The sequence below is a fragment of the Sciurus vulgaris genome, assembly GCF_902686455.1.
Source record: "Sciurus vulgaris genome assembly, chromosome: 18".
NCBI lineage: Eukaryota > Metazoa > Chordata > Mammalia > Rodentia > Sciuridae > Sciurus > Sciurus vulgaris.
In genome coordinates, this window is record NC_136479.1 from 1,225,944 (window position 1) to 1,243,699 (window position 17,756).

The window sequence follows — 17,756 nt, forward strand, 5'->3', positions numbered from 1 at the left end:
GCCTGAAAAAAATGTGAGGCTTAGACGAGGTGCCAACTTAGGCAAGGTGCTTGCTTAGTGCTCTGAGTTGTTCCTGGAAGTCCTTGAGCAACACTGAGTGGGACCATCATTTCATGGCCCTGATCTGCTATGAGCTTGGTGCCTAGACTGGGGGACATCCCCATTTCACAGGCAGATAAGTTGGTAAAGACACTGGTCTGTGTTCTCCCTCATCCCTCACTAGAAGGGAACAACAGCCTTTTTTTTTGGTACTGGGGATTGAATCTAGGGGCACTCTACCACTGAGCCACATCCCCAGCACCCTGCCCCTTTTATATATATTTTTTGAGACAGTGTCTCACTAAGTTGCTTAGGGCCTCACTCAGTTGCTAAGGCTGGCTTTGAACTTGTAATCCTCCTGCCTCACCCTTCCAAGCCACTGGGATCACAGGTGTTTGCCTCGGTGTCTTGCAACAGCCTTCCTTTGAGAAAGACCAAAGCACATGGACGTTTTCAAAATTTCTACAAGCTCTCAGGTGTCTTGTGGGAAACCATACAGACACAGCCAAATTTGCATCTCTGTGTGACATGTTGGCAGAGAGTCTTCACTCTGGATTGTATGATCATTCTAAGAAGGAAAAGCAAGCAACCCCTGGCTTTGTGTCCTGGCTGTGACCGCACAGAGCCCTGGAAGGTTGGGTTGGGACACAGGCAGGGTTTCTGGCCCCAGGGCTTTGTTTTTCAGAACCAGCATTGGCCCACCTAGCAGGTGGGAGACTCCAACAGGCCCCAGCTTCTCCACTGGGCCTCAAGACCTCCCGATGGCCCAGGTGTCCCCTGGGCTGCCTCCCCCTCTGCCAGTCCTGAGGCAGAAGGTGCAGTCCAGGGACAGCGTGTGCAGCTGCCATTTCCCCTGCTGACCACTTGCTGAGGCCTGTTGCCTCACGTCAGCTGGACCCTTAGAGTCCCTCAAGGCCCACTCCCTGCCTTTTTGAAACTTCTCTGACCCACTCCCTGCCTTTTGAGACTTCTCTGAGTGCTAGCCCCACGGCCCACTGCCCTGAGTCTGCATGCTCTGCCTGCAACACCTGACATTTCTCGCACAATCTCTAAATACTTCTCCTCAGCTAATGTGGCACTTGCAGGCAGCTGACCCCCAATGAATCTGAGCAGTAACTATTTGTTAAACAATGGAAATGGTCCCTCAAAGCTTCTCAGGAATGACTGAGAGGACCAAATTTAGGAAAACAAGCTAAACAGGTAATTTTGGTTGCCAACAAAACTTCTAACACATGTTGACACTGAAACATGATAGGAACAAAGCAGACCTAAGTCAGCATTTCCTTTCCTGCAGGGAAATTACAGATCCTAACCCGTGGGCTTAGGCCACTGGCAAGGGGGCAGCATGGTGCCACACCCAGCAGTATCCAGGTATTGGCTCCTCTTCTTGACTCCTCCCATCAATGAATCCTGCTCCCTCCCTGTGCCAACTGCTCAAAAGCGCTCACATGTCGCTCTCCATCCACACGGCCCAGTGACAAACTTGCCACCCCAACTTGTGTGCACCTGTACGCCCAGGCTGATGGTCTACTACCACCTGAACCCAGCCTCAAAAAGGCTCAAGTGAAACCTCACCCCTCAGTCTAAAGGGGTCTAGAATCAGCACTCTGGGGAGGGGCAGCCATTCAGGGGCACTGCCTGGACAGGTGGAGTCAGTTCAGGGCCGACATCCTCCTTCATGCTGATGTCCCCCACGGACAGGCAGGCAGGCAGTGTCATGGGGTTGACACTGTGGTTTCCTCAGTGCCACCCTGAGAACCAACCCAGGGCAAAGGTGGGGGTCAGGACAGGCCACAGAACCCTCAGGTTGTCCTTAACAGCTTCCACTGCTGCAGGGTAGGAACAGGCACGTTTGCCATCTCTGCATCCTGAGGTCCTGTCTTGTGGAATAGTGAGTCGGAACCACTCAGCATACCTCACTTGCAGTTACCCCAGGGGCCAGCTCAAGAGGCAGGAACGGGCTACTCCATGACATTCTATTCTGTGCTGTGGGGTATCCTGAGCATGCTGATCAGTGTGATGTCACACTGGGCCCTTGGATATTCCCATCAGCTGGTTGTTTCCCACCAGCTGTGGCATCAACCTTCTATTACTGAAAAGGATCTTTCCTCCCTGTGAGGAGCTGGGGGGCGTGCTAGAGACCTGGGGTCCACCTGACTATCTCAGTTCCGGGTTGGCTTCACTTTTCACACATTCGTTCTGCTTCCTGTAACTCATGCATTCTGTCAGGCCCCTAAGTCTGAGGCTACATGTGAACAGATGGACATATAACTGAACCTGGGGGTGGACCAGCTGGATCCAGCGTTCCCAAAGGGGAGCGCCACCTCTGTTCTCAGGAGGCTCACGGACATCATATGCTGGACATCACACACTCCTGACTGGACAGGCAGGCGGACTGACTACCTGGGCTGACGCCCTGCTTGGCCAGGCATATTTGTGCCCCATTTTCCAGGGACCATCTCAGACTGGGAACACAGGCAGCACAGGGCAGGTGACATACTGGGCATGGTGGATTCTAAGTAGATGGCTATGGGCTAAGGGAACGAGTTTCACCAGAAGCCCTTCTTTCTCAGGTGGAGTGTGGCTCTGTGGGTGGTCCCTGTGGTAAGCCACCGGGACCACACTGATGCAAAGGCTCGCATGGTGGCTTGTGGGGTGGGTGGCTCACAGAGTCTCTGTCACAGTGCAAGGCAGAGTGCTGTGTGTTCAAAGCTGCCAGGAAGATGCAAGAGCCAGCCAAGGAGCATGACGGTGGTAGGACAGGCCAGGGGCAGTGTGTGTTCCTTTCCCGGCTCTGGAAGCCGTGGTCTTCTGGCCTCGTGGCAGTGATATTCACAGCCAAAAGAGCCTCTCAGGCCACTCTTCTCCAGCCAGCATAGCCAGCCCCATCCACTCAGAGGTCTTTCCTAGCCTTCCAGGGAGAGCCCAGGACACCACAGGGCCAATCGTGTATTGTGTACAGTCGCACCAGGGTTTAACACCTCCCCATTCTACGATCTTAAAGCAGTGGGGTCTCTGGTTGGTCATAAATGGCAAAAATCACTACAAAAAAGTTAAGTGTGCAGATGACAGAGCACTATGAACAAAGTCAATTTCCACAGACAGTCACAGATGGTTTTCCAGATCAGACTGGAAAGGAGCCTTCAGGAGCACACTGTCCTACACATGGACATGGCATCCTATAGAAACATAAAGATACACAGCAAGGGAAACAGCCAAGAATGTGACGAGAGAGCCTACAGAATGGGAGAGTCTTTGCCCACTACTCTTCTGACTGAGGATTAATATTCGGAATATACAAAGAGCTCAAAAAACTTACACCCCTACAAAACAATCAGTAATGGGCAAATGAACTAGATAGACACTTACAAAAGAAGTACAAATGGCCAAAAAACATGAAAAAAATGTTCACCATCCCTAGCAAGCAGGGGAATGCAAGTCAAAACTGCACTGAGATTTCATCTCATTCCAGTCAGAATGGCAGCCATCAAGAATACTAACAATAACAGCTGGCAAGGATGTGGGGGGAAGGGAAACTTCTACACCGTTGGTGGGAGTGTAAATTAGTATGACCATTGTGGAAATCAGTATGGAGGCTCCTTGAAAGGCTAGACATGGAACCACCATATGACCAGGTACACCATTCCTTGGTACCTATCCCTTTAAAAGAATTAAAGTTATCATACTAGTGATACATGCACACCCATGTTTATAGCAGCACAATTCACAATAGCCAAACTATGAAACCAGCCTAGGTGTCCATCAATGCATGAATGGATAAAGAAAATGTGGAATATACACACAATGAAGTTTTATTCAGTCATAAAAAGGAATTAAATTATGTCATTTGCAGGAAACTGGATGGAACTTCAGAGAATTATATTAAGTGAATGAGCCCGACATAAAGAAATCAAGGGTCATTTGTTTTCTCTCATATATGAAAGAGAGAGAAAAAAAAAAGCAGGGCGGATGGGGAAGGTGGTTGTGGTGGGGAGTATCATGAAAATAGATGATGGGAGCTCAGTAGAGGAAACGCACTGGGGGAGGGAGGTGGGAGGAAAAGGGGAGGTACTGGGGACAGTACTGACAAAATTATAGTTAAGAGTGTGTGCATGTACACATATGTAACAATGAATTTTGCTATCACGTTTAATTATAATGTACCAATAAAAAAATATGGGGAAAAAAGAAGGGTGTCAGGTGTAGTGGCACACACCTGTAATCCCAGTGGCTGGGAGGCTGAGGCAGGAGGAACACAAGTTCAAAGCCAGCCTCAGCAACTTAGCGAGGTCCTGAGTAACTTAGTGAGACCCTATCTCAAAATAAAAAATAAAAAGGGCTGGGGATGTGTCTCAGTGGTTAAGCATCCCTGGTACTTAAAAAAAAAAAAAGAGAAAAGGAAACACATAGGAGCAGGACAGGATGGCTAAGCCTCCTGCATAACTCGAGACACACGTGGTCCTCAGTCATGTTGGCAGTGGAGGTGGGTCTGCAAGTCGACCTAGGCAGCTGCCACCTGCCTTAGCCACAGACCTTGGTCTCTCTGGGGAAGTAAGGAGAGCTAAGCCCTGGCTCCCCCAGGCCTTCAGCCTCGCAGGCCACGTGGTGTCATTCCCAATTCCCATGCCAGCACTCAACTCCCTTGGTGTTTCCAGCTCCTCAAACTCCACTCCTCTCTCCATATCATTCTGGAACCCATGCCTGCCTACTCTTATCCTCTTCAAGTTGCCCTGAACATGTTGGAGGACTGCCCCATTGCTGCCTGCCAGGAGCCCCTTGACCACCAAGGGGGGCTCTATTTGGCCCTTTGTGCATTTTCCGAGTCATGTTCTGTGGTTATTCTGAGGGTTGAAGAACATGAGCTCTCCAGGGGTAAAGCCCGCTGGAGGCCACTGCTTTGCTGCAGCTCTATGGCTCGTCAGTGGTGACTGCTGTCCACACAGCAGCTCTACTTGCTCTCTGGCAGTACTCTGCTGGGCCATTGCGTGTGGACTACTCTGACTATCCTGCAGCTCGGGGGCTTTGTGCACTGGTGAGGCTCTTTATGTATGCAGTGTGTGTTGAGGCTGCTGGCCTCAGAGCTGGTTGCACCACCCCCAGGTTGGAGCAGGAACGTTGGAAAAAGCCTGGGACCTGGGAAGGGGCCCTCGAGCTCTAAATGACAGGAGTGGACACCATGGAGGAAACAGCTCAAAACACAATGGTCAGGACAGGCTGACCCTTGGTGGCGGGAAGTGGTACAGAGCCCCTGGAAGACTCTGTGACTCCACAGCCTAAATATAGATGCAGCCCATGACATGAGGCGCATGAATCACAGACACCATCCTGGCCTGAAGATGGGGTGGGGCATGCATGGGACCCTGAGCAGATGGTTTGTGGCACAGGGCCCCATAAATAGGCCTGTTCTACTCATGTGCTGAAGTGACTTCTTTCACACTGCTTTACTAGTTGAGAAGGACCCACAAGGAAAGGAGCCTCATTTTATGATGGATGGCATGGGGTTTTAAATGAATATTCGGGGCTATGCTAGCACATGGCAAAAATCATTTCTTTTCTTTTTGGTACTGGGGATTGAACCAAGGGGTGTTCTACCACTGAGTTACATCCTCATCCTTATTTTTATTTTGAGATACGGTCTTGCTAAGTTGCCCATCCTGGCCTGGAATTTGCAATCCTCCTGCCTCAGCCTCCCCAGTCTCTGGGATTACAGGTGTGCGTCACCATGTCAAGGTCATTTCTCACCCAGGATCTCTCAGTGATACTGTTGCTCACTCTCCCCCTGTGTGGAGGTTACCCCTGGCCAGAGTCAGCTACCAAAGGCATAGCTGTGGGCCAGGAAGAACTCAGAGGGCTCTGACAGTTGGAGACTTCCAAGGCCTGTGGAATCACCTCAAAGACTGCATGTCTCCCACTCTGGATGGTCACCCACCTGCCTAGGTCGCAAGAGAGGGGTAGGAGGGGGGAGTCTGGGGGGTCTGCTACTGGTGTGCAGAGGGAGGAGCAGGGGAGGTTGGGGCTTTGGGAATAGGACAGAGGATGGCAGAGGAACAGAGACAATGAGTGGCCAATGGACGCCCAGGGGGAGCTGCCCATCACGTGCTAGGGTGCAGAGCCTAGCACAAGAAGGGAGGAGGGCTGGGGTTGACTAGCATGTGTGAGGCACTGGGTTCGATTATCAGCACCACGTATAAATAAATAAAAAGTCCATTGACAACTTAAAAAAAAAAAAAAAAAAAAAAGGGAGGAGAGGTGCTTCTGAGCCAAGGTGCTTTGAGCTATTCCCTGAACATAAACTGTATTTCAACAAATGCTGAGGTTGAGCCAAAGGCAACTGCTTACACTGACAATCCCAGTTTGAAACAGTCCTTCAACCACGTAAAGGCTCATAAAGATGAAGCACCCTCTGCGCTGAGACACGAGGCCCAAAGCCCTCTGTCCTCTGTGGGGCGTGGGCTGAGGCACCCACAAGTCTTCAGGATAGGCCACGTGTGCAGGGCACAAGCCTGGCTGACAAGATGCAGGCCAGCCTCCCCACCTTCCTTGTCATCATCTCGGCCATGGATGGTGACAGCAGTGGTCATTGGGAAGATGACAGCTCTTGGAGGATTCAATTTCTGACGACAAGTTTTTTGGTGACCCAATTCTGAAAACAATTGTCTACCCTCTTTGAACTCTTAGAAGAGCACCTCAAGACTTCAAGGCATGCCTTTTAAAAAGATGCTATCCATAGCAACTTCATATTTTGCATCAGAACATCCTAACACTGTTCCACCAGAGGCTGGGGCTAAGTGAGCTGCTGCTACCATGCACAGTTCCTCTGTTCTAACCATGTTCATTGACAGACTCACTGTCGACTCTGGACTAAACTGGAGCCTGGAAAAGATGGCATGCTGGGAAGATACTCTCACCAGAACCTCACGGAGGCTTCTGTGTGAGGTCTTACTTGGGGAAGGACAAAGTTTCTCTTTCACAGACATGCAACCAGCCCTCCCTGCAGCGCAACCACAGTGGCTTGGTTTTCCTGCCTGCTCTCTTGGGATCAGGGTGTAGGGGGGAAGCAGAATTGGAGGTAGGGTACAAGGCTAGGGTGATGGAAGAGGAGTCAGTTGGGGCTCTTGATGTTGCAGACCCAGGTTTGGCTGCTGTTCTGCTCCTTGCTGGTTGTAAAGGGCCCAGACAAGTCACTTAATATCACAGGCTTGTCCCTCACGTACAAGGAGGAGGGCTAGCAGCATGGAAAAGCTGACTGCTAGTGCAGCACCCCAGCTCGGCGCAGGGACCCCGAGCACTGCCTGCGCGGCTTCCTTTTCCACTTCCAACCTGCCATCTGGGGCCTTTGTGGGTGTTGTACCGACAAGACAGAAACCAGGTAAGGGCATCCGAGGTGGAATAAGAGCACTAGCACTGTGATGAGGCCTTCGTGGCCAGCGAGAGGCACGGCAGGACCAGGGCCAGAGGGGGTGGACACACTACTGCCTTTTCAAAGGCCTAGCAGAGAACCAGGGAGGATGAGTGTAGAAGCGCACCTGACTCAAGCTCTTCTCCAAGCAGCCTGCCTGTGCTGACCACCTGCCTTCCCTCTCCCTCTCGGCCCGCAGTGCAGTTCGACATGATGCGTGCTTGCAATATGGTGGCCACAGCAGCGCTTGCCATGGGTCAGCTCACCTTCGTCCTGGGGCTAACAGGTTTGCCTCTGATGTCACCTGATTCCCAGTGCTGGGAGGAGGCCATGGCTGCTGCATTCCAGTTGGCGAGTAAGTACTCTGGGCAGGCAGAGTGACCATGTTGCATCCCCATCAGGCTGGCAGACTTGCTAGGGCCTCCTGATGTCAAGGGGGTACCCCAGGGCCTTGGGTGATGTGGGAGGCAGGCTGCATCTCTGAACATTGTCATGGTGGCCCCCATGTTCATCCCCCCACTCTGTGGGCAAAAGCAAGGCAGACGTGCACTTGGGGCTGAGGAGTGCCGGGAACGCGATTGCCTGGCCTGTCTGCCCGCTTTCTCTGTATCAGATGCAGTCTAGCACACTGGGCGATATGCTTTGCTTTCCCTGTCTGTGGGTCTGTACCTGGTCTGCCCCTCTGCAATCCACATGAAGGCAGCTGAGGCTCCTGCTCCTGCTGCCTGCTCAAGCAGCCAGGGAAGAGCTGGTCTGCACTGGGTAGAGGCAGAAGAGCCCAAGTCAAACTCTGGCCTCCTGCTGACCCAGCTCATAGGCATAGGCACAAGATAGGCCAGACACATGTTCTGTTGTCAACATGGCTTCCTCTCCTTCCCTCAGTGTAGCCCCTTCTCACCAGCAGCAAAAGACACAGAAGGTCACACCTGTGTGTCACACACTGCCTGAGGACAGAGGAGGTTCATGTATGTGTGCACATGTGCTCCTTTCTGGTGTCACAGACGAAGGTGTGACCTGCTTCACCCCACCCCTGTGCAATTGTATGGTGGGGCCCCTAGTGAGGCCAGGATTCTTGGTTTGGTGTGACTCTGGGCCATTGGAACATGAGCCTGCTCGGAACCCTGGACCTGCCATCCACTGGCTGATCTGGGTCCCTGGGACAGGGCATGAATACTTTCCTGTCTTTAAAGGGCAAGAGCAGGAGCACTGTCAGAAACGATCCAGAGAAATATTCTGGGTAGTTCTGGACAAAAGGCAGTAGGCATGGCAAATGTAACCCCCCAAGGACCTGGGGGTCTCTCTGCTCTAGCCTGTGGACTCAAGAGTTTGGCCAACACAGGCAAGTTCAAGTTTCTTGCTACTCAATTGAGAGAAGTCAGCTCATAAGAAACACAGGGCTCCTGTCTGCAGGACCAGGGCATGTGCTGCTGTTAGCTGCCCCATCTACCATCCTTCCGAGTGTAACCCCCGCCTTTCCCAGAGTCAAATGTGCAGTCCCAACAGAGGGAACTGTGGAAGGTGAATCGTTCTAGGAGTAATGGATCCTGGACCCTTATCTTTCTTGAGAAATGCAATTTCCAGAATGAGGCCAGCAGGTATTCCAGGATAGAAAGTGCCTTATTGTAGTCAGGAAACTGCACTGAGTGCTGCGAATAGCAAAGCAGCATGGTCTTGGGCAAGTCAATTCCTTGTGGCTGGGTCAGAGCAGGAAGAGGGAATGGTGGTGTCCCAGTGGAAGAACACAAAGCTCAGTGGCAAGAGACGTGGAATTGCATCTTGGCTCCATGGCTATCACTGTGAACTTGGGCAAACTGCTGAGCCAACTGCAGTTTACCTAGTGCCCTGCCCCAATCAGTTATGAAGAAGGTGGAATGAGACCAAGGATCAATTCTGCCTCCTCTCCTTCTCCATGACTGAGGGTAAAAAAAAAAAAAAAAAAACTCCAAATGATGAGACATATTTAGGAAAGTTATCCACTTTGCCTTCTGTTGACCTAAAGGCCGTAAAACAGGAAACGTTTTCCTTGTTCTTACTAAAGCCAGACCTCCATCATGTGTGAACCTCTGAAATTCCATCCCTTCAAGAAGGAAATGGAAGATTTTCGAGAACATGATTGGAAAAACTGGGCTATAAAAAGATATTTCAGACAGAGAAAAGCTCAGAAACAAAAACTAAGACTTCTGGAAGCACAACACTCAATAGATGCCATAGAAAGTGCAATGTCTGGAAACAAAAGACAGAAAATAAAAATTAAAAAAAAATATTTTAGTGGCATAAAAGAAATGCAAAGTAACAGTTTTCAATTCTGATTTATTACCTCCTAGCAGGGTAATCAAATTGATCATCATCTTTCTTACTGTCTCCCCCTGAAGACTCTTTTTTTTCCCCTAGCCTTAGTTTGTTCTCAGAGCAACAAGCATGGCATGGGGTTTGGGGGCTTCAGTCTTAAAAGAGACAAGGGCAGGGTTGCAGGTCTGTCTTCTTGGCCTGGGAATATTTGGGATCCCCCAGTCAGGTCATTTAGATCACCCTTCTGGAATCACTAGCTCTCTCCTCTTTCCTCAGTGGACAGGAGAGTGGGCAGGAGGACAGCTTCACCCAGCAGGAGACACTATCTCCTCTCCGTGGGACACCCAGCCCCTCTCCTGGGCTGGACCCTGGGGGCCACACAGGCCTGTCTAGATCTCCATGTCCACAGGGCGAACATTGCCCATTTTGTGCTGACTCACTGCTCTCTGTCTTTGGCTGGGTCCACTTTTCGAAGCAGTTGGTCCATAGGTTCAATTATGCTTTGGTTGAACATGCCGTCTCGTGCCACAGCTGTGTGTACTAGCACAAATGTTGCTGGATGATCACATGAGTTCATCACCAGCCTGTGTGGACTTCCTCCATGCCTTCTTGATGTCCTCCTCCATCTGGTTGCTCAGCTTGATCTCCAGCTGCTGGGTCTTCATCTCCAGGTCTCTCTGCCCCTCTGTGAGGGCTTTCTGGGCCTTCTCCACCGATGAACAGTGGCTGGCGAGTTGCTTACAGAGGTCAGCGATGTGTCGGTTACACTTTTTCATGTCTTTCTTGAAGTTCTCACGAAAGTTCATTAGAGGCTTCTCTATCTTGCTGTGAAGCTTGGCAGAGAACTTGAGATGAACTTCTGCTTCATCTGCCAGGCTCCTCTTCATCTGAGCCCATGCTTCTCCCAGGGAGCCTTCCTCCTGTGCAGTTCTGAGAGAGCTTAGCCAAATTCTTTCCATATTCTTCTTCAATCTTTATCCTCTCGGACGAATTCAGACATTTTTCTGCATTTGTTTGCCCTTCAATTTTTTTTTTTTTTTTTTTTTTTTTTTGTGGTACTGGGGATCGAACTCAGGACCTTGTGCTTGCGAGGCAAGCACTCCACCAGCTGAGCTATCTCCCCCGCCCTTCAGTTGTTTCTGGAGCAGCAGTTTGAACCCTGCCATGGTGCCATTGCCTTGAGGGTCTTTCTTATCAGCCCAGAAGTAGTCACAGTAGCTCCACTCCATTGGCTTCAGCAGCTGCTGTGCAGGCACTGTGTTTGGGTGAGGGAATGTCACACAATTTATTATCTTCTCTGTGTGGTCACCTTTATTTTAAAAATTATATATTTTGTCTTCATTGCCTGAAGTTCTGTCTTCCAAGTGGTCTCCACTGTTGGTGCTACTTTCCATTGAATTTTTATTTTGGTTTATTGATTTCTTCATTTAAAAGATTTCTTCTCAGGATCTTTATCTCTTTATTTAAGTTATCTTCCTTCTCCTGAAACATAGCTCTGATTTCACTCTTTATATCCTCCTTAAAGTCGTGAAGCAGTTTTACTAAGTAAATTTTGAACTCCTTTTCTATAATTGGAGCATCCTGGTTTGTTTGGAGTGCTCTATTCCCTTTATTTTTCATGTTGTCTGTGTGTCTTCCCATCTAACCATGGGGATCTGAGGCAGTACAGTTTCTACCCTGTAGACTTATAGTGTCCCTGAAGGTTTCCAGTACCTCACAAATCTGGGTTTCAGTTTCCATAGGCTCCATGCTGCAGTCCAAAGATGGCTCCTCTCTCACTTATTAGGAATTATTAGAAGTACTATGGGCCTAGCATGTCAGATTGACAGCTTGTCTCCAGCAAACTCTGGATTCAGAAGACAATGTTGCTTTCAAATAATACATTTTAAAATACCCAAATGGGGAAAAGTCTCCCGTTAACCAAAATTGAGCTGTCTTGCAGCAGTACTGGGGATGTGCCAAAGCCTCCTGGGGCCCTGTCTTGGTGTGTGAGGGGTGTCAATGGTTACTGCACTCCCTATTTCTAGGCGAGCACAACTTCTGGAAGGGCTGAACCAGCCTCTGTTCAAAAACCTTCAGACAGGTGGAAGCAAGCAGAAAAAGCCAGAACACTGGGTGGCAGTGGCCCTGGGCATTTTGGATGGCTTTTCAAGTCTCCACAGGCTGCCTCACCCTTCCCATCTGACACCCCTAAAACAGGTCTGTTTTGCCCCAAAAGGAAATGCATTTGTCTGTTTAGACTCATTTCATTGACAAACAGTACAGAGAACAGCTATGTGCCTTTCTTCTATCAGGCTGCTAATTTTAGCACTGGGTTTTTTCCTGTGCTCTGGTCTGTTTTAAAGCCAGGGAGAGACTACAGGGCGCCAGGATGTCCTGTCACAGGACGAGGAAACGCCTGCTGTTACCTGTTGTCAAGCAAACCTCAGTCCTAGCTCTGGGGTGAGGTAGGCAGGGAGGGGAGAAGAGATGCTAACGCATAGAGGGAGGGTAAGTAGTCGACCTCTGGAGGAACTATGGGAGGAGGCTGGGGAAACCTGGAAACCAGCAAAAGCACCATGTGCTGAAGGGAGGCTCCTGGTTTACCCCAGAGGGAGACAAGGGGCTAGGCTTTTGTGCACCCCACTCCACAGTCGGTTCTGGGCAGCAGGGCCCACTCCGCCTGGCCCTGGGTTGTTAAGAGGCCCCTCGTGGCACCGGCAGACCTTTGGTGTCAGGAACGTGCACATCAGCTGTCTGGTGGTTAGGCTCTCAGGTTCTGCCTAGTGCCTGCAGTGGTGCTGCCAGCCCCACTCAGTTTTCTAAGTCTGGTTTCATTTTGCCTTAAAGTTGAAAACATTCCTTTCTGTCCACGCACTGGACATCTTGTGGAAACCTGTGCTTTTCCTGTGATGGATCACTCTGCATGTTAGATAGACCCGTGACACCAGGTCCATACAGCTAGGGAGTACCTGTCAAGGTCCTCAGGAGACAGGACGGGCTGTGGCTGTCAGTACTCCTGACACCACCACAGGTTCACTCTGTCTCCTTACTCTGTCCTTCCATTGGAGGACTTCTTCTTCCCCCTTTTTGGGTTCTTTGTGTAACGAGCACCACGGCAGGTACAAAATGCCAGTGTTTTCCTGTTCTCTCCTTCCTGAGGCCCTTTTAGGGCACAGGTCCTATACCAAGGAATCCATCAGTTCATGCAGGTGCAACACACGGAACGCCTTCCCAGAACACCTGGAGCAGCCGGTGTGGGTTCCTGTGGAGGCTGGCTCCCTCCTGTCTCGGAGCCCTAGAATGAGCAGCTAGGCACGTAGGCCTGCCCGTTCAGGCCTGAGTGTGGTCTCCCAGCCTCTCATACAAGGAGGATGCATAGCCACAGATGCTGCAAGCAGCTGCTGCCCAGCTTGCTCTGTGGTCCTTCTCCCACCTCCATTCTCTTACTTCCTTTCTTGTGGCTTCTATTCTCTCCCCTGCATCTTTTCCATGGTCTGTGGTCTGCCAGCTATCCAGGCAGGTGCAGGTGGAAGAAGGAAAGGAGTCTGTGAGGAGTCGGGGCCCATGGTCTACAGAGTGGTGAGCTTGTTCTGGCCTCTGCCTATGCGAATCAAGCAGCATTCAGTGTACGAAAGGGAGCCAGGGGCTTACAGAGGCCCGGCTTGGGAGGCTCCTCAGCTCTGCACTTGAGAACAGTTCCAGTCTTGGCTAGTGCTCCAGCTGGGGAGCAGTGCTCCTGGATTCCAAACATGCTGCATCCGTGTTGCCATGGATCCTGGGATGAGCCTGTCCACCCTGTGCCTCCTGCTTATGTGAAGGGGTGTGTGACCCTGCCCACAGGAGTGGGTTTTTAGGAGGCTGCTGGTGATATACCACTAACCGCACCCTGGAGTTCCATTGGGTGACCCCCACACCAAGAAGCCACCATCCTCAAAATGCTTCCTCCATGCCTGCACATGCGGAACTTGGGCTCTTGCACTGTACACCCTGGTAGGTCAGGTGTTCTTTGTGGAGGCACCAAGCTCTTCCTCTCCAACAACAAATGTTTATGGAAGCTAGCTGTAAGGCCTTGTGCCACATGCCGAATTCTCTCTCAGGCTGATGAACTTGCCTGTGTTCCATTTCTGCCTGCTCACACCTTTACCTCCATAGCCTGGCCCTTGCAGAGCCCATCTGCAAATGTTTCTCAACCCAAACTCATCAGTGCTCACCAAAACCACTTCTGACACTGGGTTCTGGTTATCTCCCATACAGCCAGTGCAGAAAGCTAGTAAAAAAGCTGCCACAAGCCTTCCCTGGCTTCATGCCCACAGCCCCCTTTCTTATCTGCTGGAAATCACAACTTTCTTCTTATGGCAAACATATCATACCCTCAGGGTCACGTAGCTCATCCCTGAGGATGCCGAGTAGATCCACCCTTGAAAGGTCCATTGAAAGGATAAACACTGTTGAAAAGGCAGAGCTGGTCAGGTATTTTGCTGTTCTCTGGGGATTTTGTCATGGGAAAATATACTTTTTGGTGAGTCTTTGTTTAGTCTGAATAATTTACTTTTCTGTCTTCTGTATCCAAGCCCTTAGCGCAGTCTACCATCCCAGCTGTACTTCCTCATCTCTCCATTCCCTCCTCCTCTAGCTAAGAACACTCAAGAGCTTCAAGCTCCTTTGGAAGTACACGATCCCCGTCCCCCAGCACCATGCGGATCACCATCATCTTGCTGCACAAAAATGCTGGGCGTGTCAACCCCAGTGGTGTCTGGATGATCTCTTATTCAGCACTCTCTTTGGAAGCCAGTGGTGTTGGATCTAAAGGGCAGGTACCTCATTTGCTGGTCTGCAGTCACATGGGAAGCATCAGGGGTCAGCCCCAGGGTCTTTCCTCTGATGCCACCTGTGTGTACGTTAGACAGTGGTTCTGAAAGGAAGGCCTTGTGACAGAAGCCGAGGCCCTGGGAAGCAGGCAGGAAGGAAGGGAGAGAGGAAAGGGATGCTCTGGCTGCGCTGTAACTCACACCACCCGTGGCCAGCCAGCACACAGGAAGAGGCTGTTTGCTTTGGCAACATGACTTTGTGGAGATGGAATCAACCCCATGTGCAGAACTGAGTGTTTGCTAAAGTTCTTCCCTTAGATGTGTTTCTGGATAAACTGATTATATCACTAAAATGTTTTGGGAGAAGAGTCTTCGGGGGAAAGGACGCTGAGAAGAAAGAGAACCTTGTTTTCAAGGCAGTGACAGTACGAAGCTTCAAGGTGAAGGCCAGGCTTAGCTCAAGTCCATCTCCTTCCAGGCCTTCCTGTCTCTCCCAGCAGAGAAGGTCCCGAAAGTGAAAGTTAACTTTCAGAGTAATGCCTGTAGTGCAGTGTGACCAACCAGCCAACTCCAAATGTCTCTTTACCCACCTCAGGAGGCCCAGGTTGGCAACACAGTGCATAGCCACATGTACCTCTGCTTTCTATCGCTGACACTTGCACAGGTCAACCCCTCGTACCATGTGTCAGTATGGTACATAAGTCCCTTCTGTGGGCTCAGAGCAGGATTTGGACAAGGGTCAACCATAGGAGCTGAGTGATGCTAACAGCTGTGCCTGTTTCTGCATGCTGGGATGAGGTTAGGGTCTCCTCTTTGCAGGACATGTGCCCCTGTGCTGGCCTCATCAGCCCACTCCCCGTGCTCAGGTTCCTCAGGGTTTCGGCCTGGCTATGTTCTGAGGATTCATATACACTTAAGTATGACAGGGTGTTCACGATCCCTTTCCCATATGGCTCCAAGCCGGGCATGGGGGCACATGCCTGTAATCCCAGTGGCTTGGGAGGTTGAGGCAGGAGGATCATGAGTTCAAAGTCAGTCTCAGCAAACTAGCAAGGCCCTAAGCAACTCGGTGAGATTCTGTTACTAAATAAAATAGAAAAAAGGGCTGGGCATGTAACTAGTGGTTAAGCGCTCCCGCCAAAAAAAGAAGCCATATGTGCTCTAAGTGCACAAAAACAATAACCCAGCCTGGGCTTCATGCAAGTGAGTGCCACAGGCCCCAGTCCTAGGCTTTCCTTTACATTGTTCTGGAGAAAGTTGATGAGGTACAGACCCTGAATCATGCTCCTATCAGAGGAGTGAGACACCTGGAACTCTGGGAATCCAGACCTGCCTGTTGCTGGGTTCTCACACATGGTTTTCAAGACTGGTGGCAAAAGAGGTGGAGACCTGGCTTGTCCACCTTCCCTTTGTAAAGGTATCCACTTTTGTAAAGGTATGCCAGACTCTGCATTCACAACTGCTCCACTGTCTCTATTACTCTTCTGACTTGCTTCTTTGATCAATTTATCCACACATCCAGTGTTCCTAAATCTTATATATGAAAAATAGTGTTTGTAGAAGCAGTTACATGTTCTGAAACCTGTGTATATGGTAAGCAATATAAATAACTCTGGGGAAACAATAAAGAGATTAAAATGGTAGAGTGCTTACCCAGCATGCACAAGGCCCTGGGTTCAATCCCTAGCAAAGCAAAAAAGGAAAAAAAAGGGAGGGGAGAACAGACAATAAAGTAATGTGGTTGTGGCTCTTAAAGCAATGCTGGTGAATGCCAGGCGGGTAGAGGGAGCTGCTCTCCATTCCTGTCCAGGAATGGACTCCTGAGGGATAGGGGCCTGTCTGGGCTGGGCTGTGTCTCAATTTTGTGCTGCAAGGGGGAGCTGCCCTGGGTCCAGGAGGCTGTACTGCTGCTCTGCCCACTCTTTATCTTCTCCAGGACATCATGCTTCCCATTTGTTTAGAATCGGTGTCTGTGCCTTCTGGGATGGTGGGACACCACCAAATGCCACCCCCTAGGAGCCCTTGCTCCCCAGCTCCTTTGGGTATAGTGGCTAATTTCACTTACACCCAAGAACACCAGTTCTCCAAAAGCAAATCCTAGGCCTCAGCCATCTGTGAGCACTGGTGATGATGCTTAAGTGTGGTCCCTAGCTTGCCTGCTGAGACTCACAGGTCAGCTTAATACAGGTTATGCACAAGGACACTGAAGGGCACCAGTTCCAATGTGGCTTCTACTTGACAGTGGTCAGTGGAGAACTGTTCCTCTGATGGGTGCTGATCACTAAAAAACATAAGGTGATATTCCCTTCATTTTCCTTTCCACAGGTCCACACTGCAGCCCATTCCCTTTCACACCTGCTGTGGCTTGTCTTAAATTACATACTCAGCAAGTAACTGATGAGAGTGTGGGGGAGGTGCATGGTCAATGGGTGAGATAAGCTCCAGCCCCAGGAAGCCTGGCCTCCAGATGGGAGGCAGAGAAGTGACAGGGGAGGAGGCCAAGTGACTCTAAACTGAGCTGGGAATGATTATGGACAGAAGAAGCCACTCCTCCCCAGTGCTACAGGCCCCAGTCCTAGGCTTTTCTTTACACCGTTCTGAAGAAAGTCGATGAGGTACAGACCCTGAGGGCAGCATGAGGAAAAGTCCAGAGCAGATGGAGGTGACACTTTGGAGAAGAAAAGGGCTGGTATGGCTGCAGGGGAGCGGGTAGGAAACAGGCCGGCATGAAGAGCTGCCAGGCTGCAGTGCGGTCACGTCCTAAGGCAACGGGAGCTCGTGGGCCTTTGACCGTGGGGGAAATGAGAGGGCTGAGATGACTCGGGCACAGTGCCTGGCTGGCATGCACCAGGCCCTGGGTTAGAGCTCCAGCACTGCAAAATGGTGACAGCAGAACTCAGATGGAGGGGGGACATGAGGAGTGCTTTCTGATGGCTGTGGGAGGAGTGTCAGAGGCACCGACAAGGTCTGCCAGCACAGCCGTGAGCCTGGAAATGTGCTGCTTGCTATGTGCCCAGCTTCAGTGAGGCAGAATCTAAATAGTGGCACTTGGAACACGACAGAGGGGCGCTCAGAAGTCCTTCCTCCATCTGGAGGCTCAGTAACCCAGGTATTCCTGCTAGTTTTATTCCCTCTAACTTTTTCTATCATCTCTAATAAGATGCAGCTTGTTGAGTTGAGACTGTTTGGACTCTACACAGAGGAACTGCCTTGTGTAGAGCAGATGGAGGTGACACTTT

The 17,756-nt window shown here is 50.6% G+C and overlaps 2 protein-coding genes and 1 long non-coding RNA gene across 5 annotated transcripts in view; 2 read left to right on the top strand and 1 right to left on the bottom strand.

Annotated features, from left to right (window-relative positions):
- Positions 1-17,756, bottom strand: part of IFT140 (intraflagellar transport 140) — a 78,456-nt gene that overhangs the window by 19,313 nt on the left and 41,387 nt on the right. The gene's annotated exons all lie outside the window — the stretch shown is intronic.
- TMEM204 (transmembrane protein 204) overlaps positions 1-17,756 on the top strand; it is a 58,233-nt gene that overhangs the window by 1,733 nt on the left and 38,744 nt on the right. For all 3 annotated transcript variants that reach the window (XM_079121025.1, XM_079121026.1, XM_079121024.1), the window contains exon 2: positions 7,638-7,793. In XM_079121025.1, coding sequence (XP_078977151.1) covers positions 7,638-7,793 — 156 coding nt within the window. The remainder of the gene's footprint in view (positions 1-7,637; positions 7,794-17,756) is intronic.
- On the top strand, positions 7,800-9,534 carry LOC306649770. The gene is made up of 2 exons (XR_013760707.1): positions 7,800-8,357; positions 8,398-9,534. It is a non-coding gene; the product is annotated as an uncharacterized lncRNA (long non-coding RNA).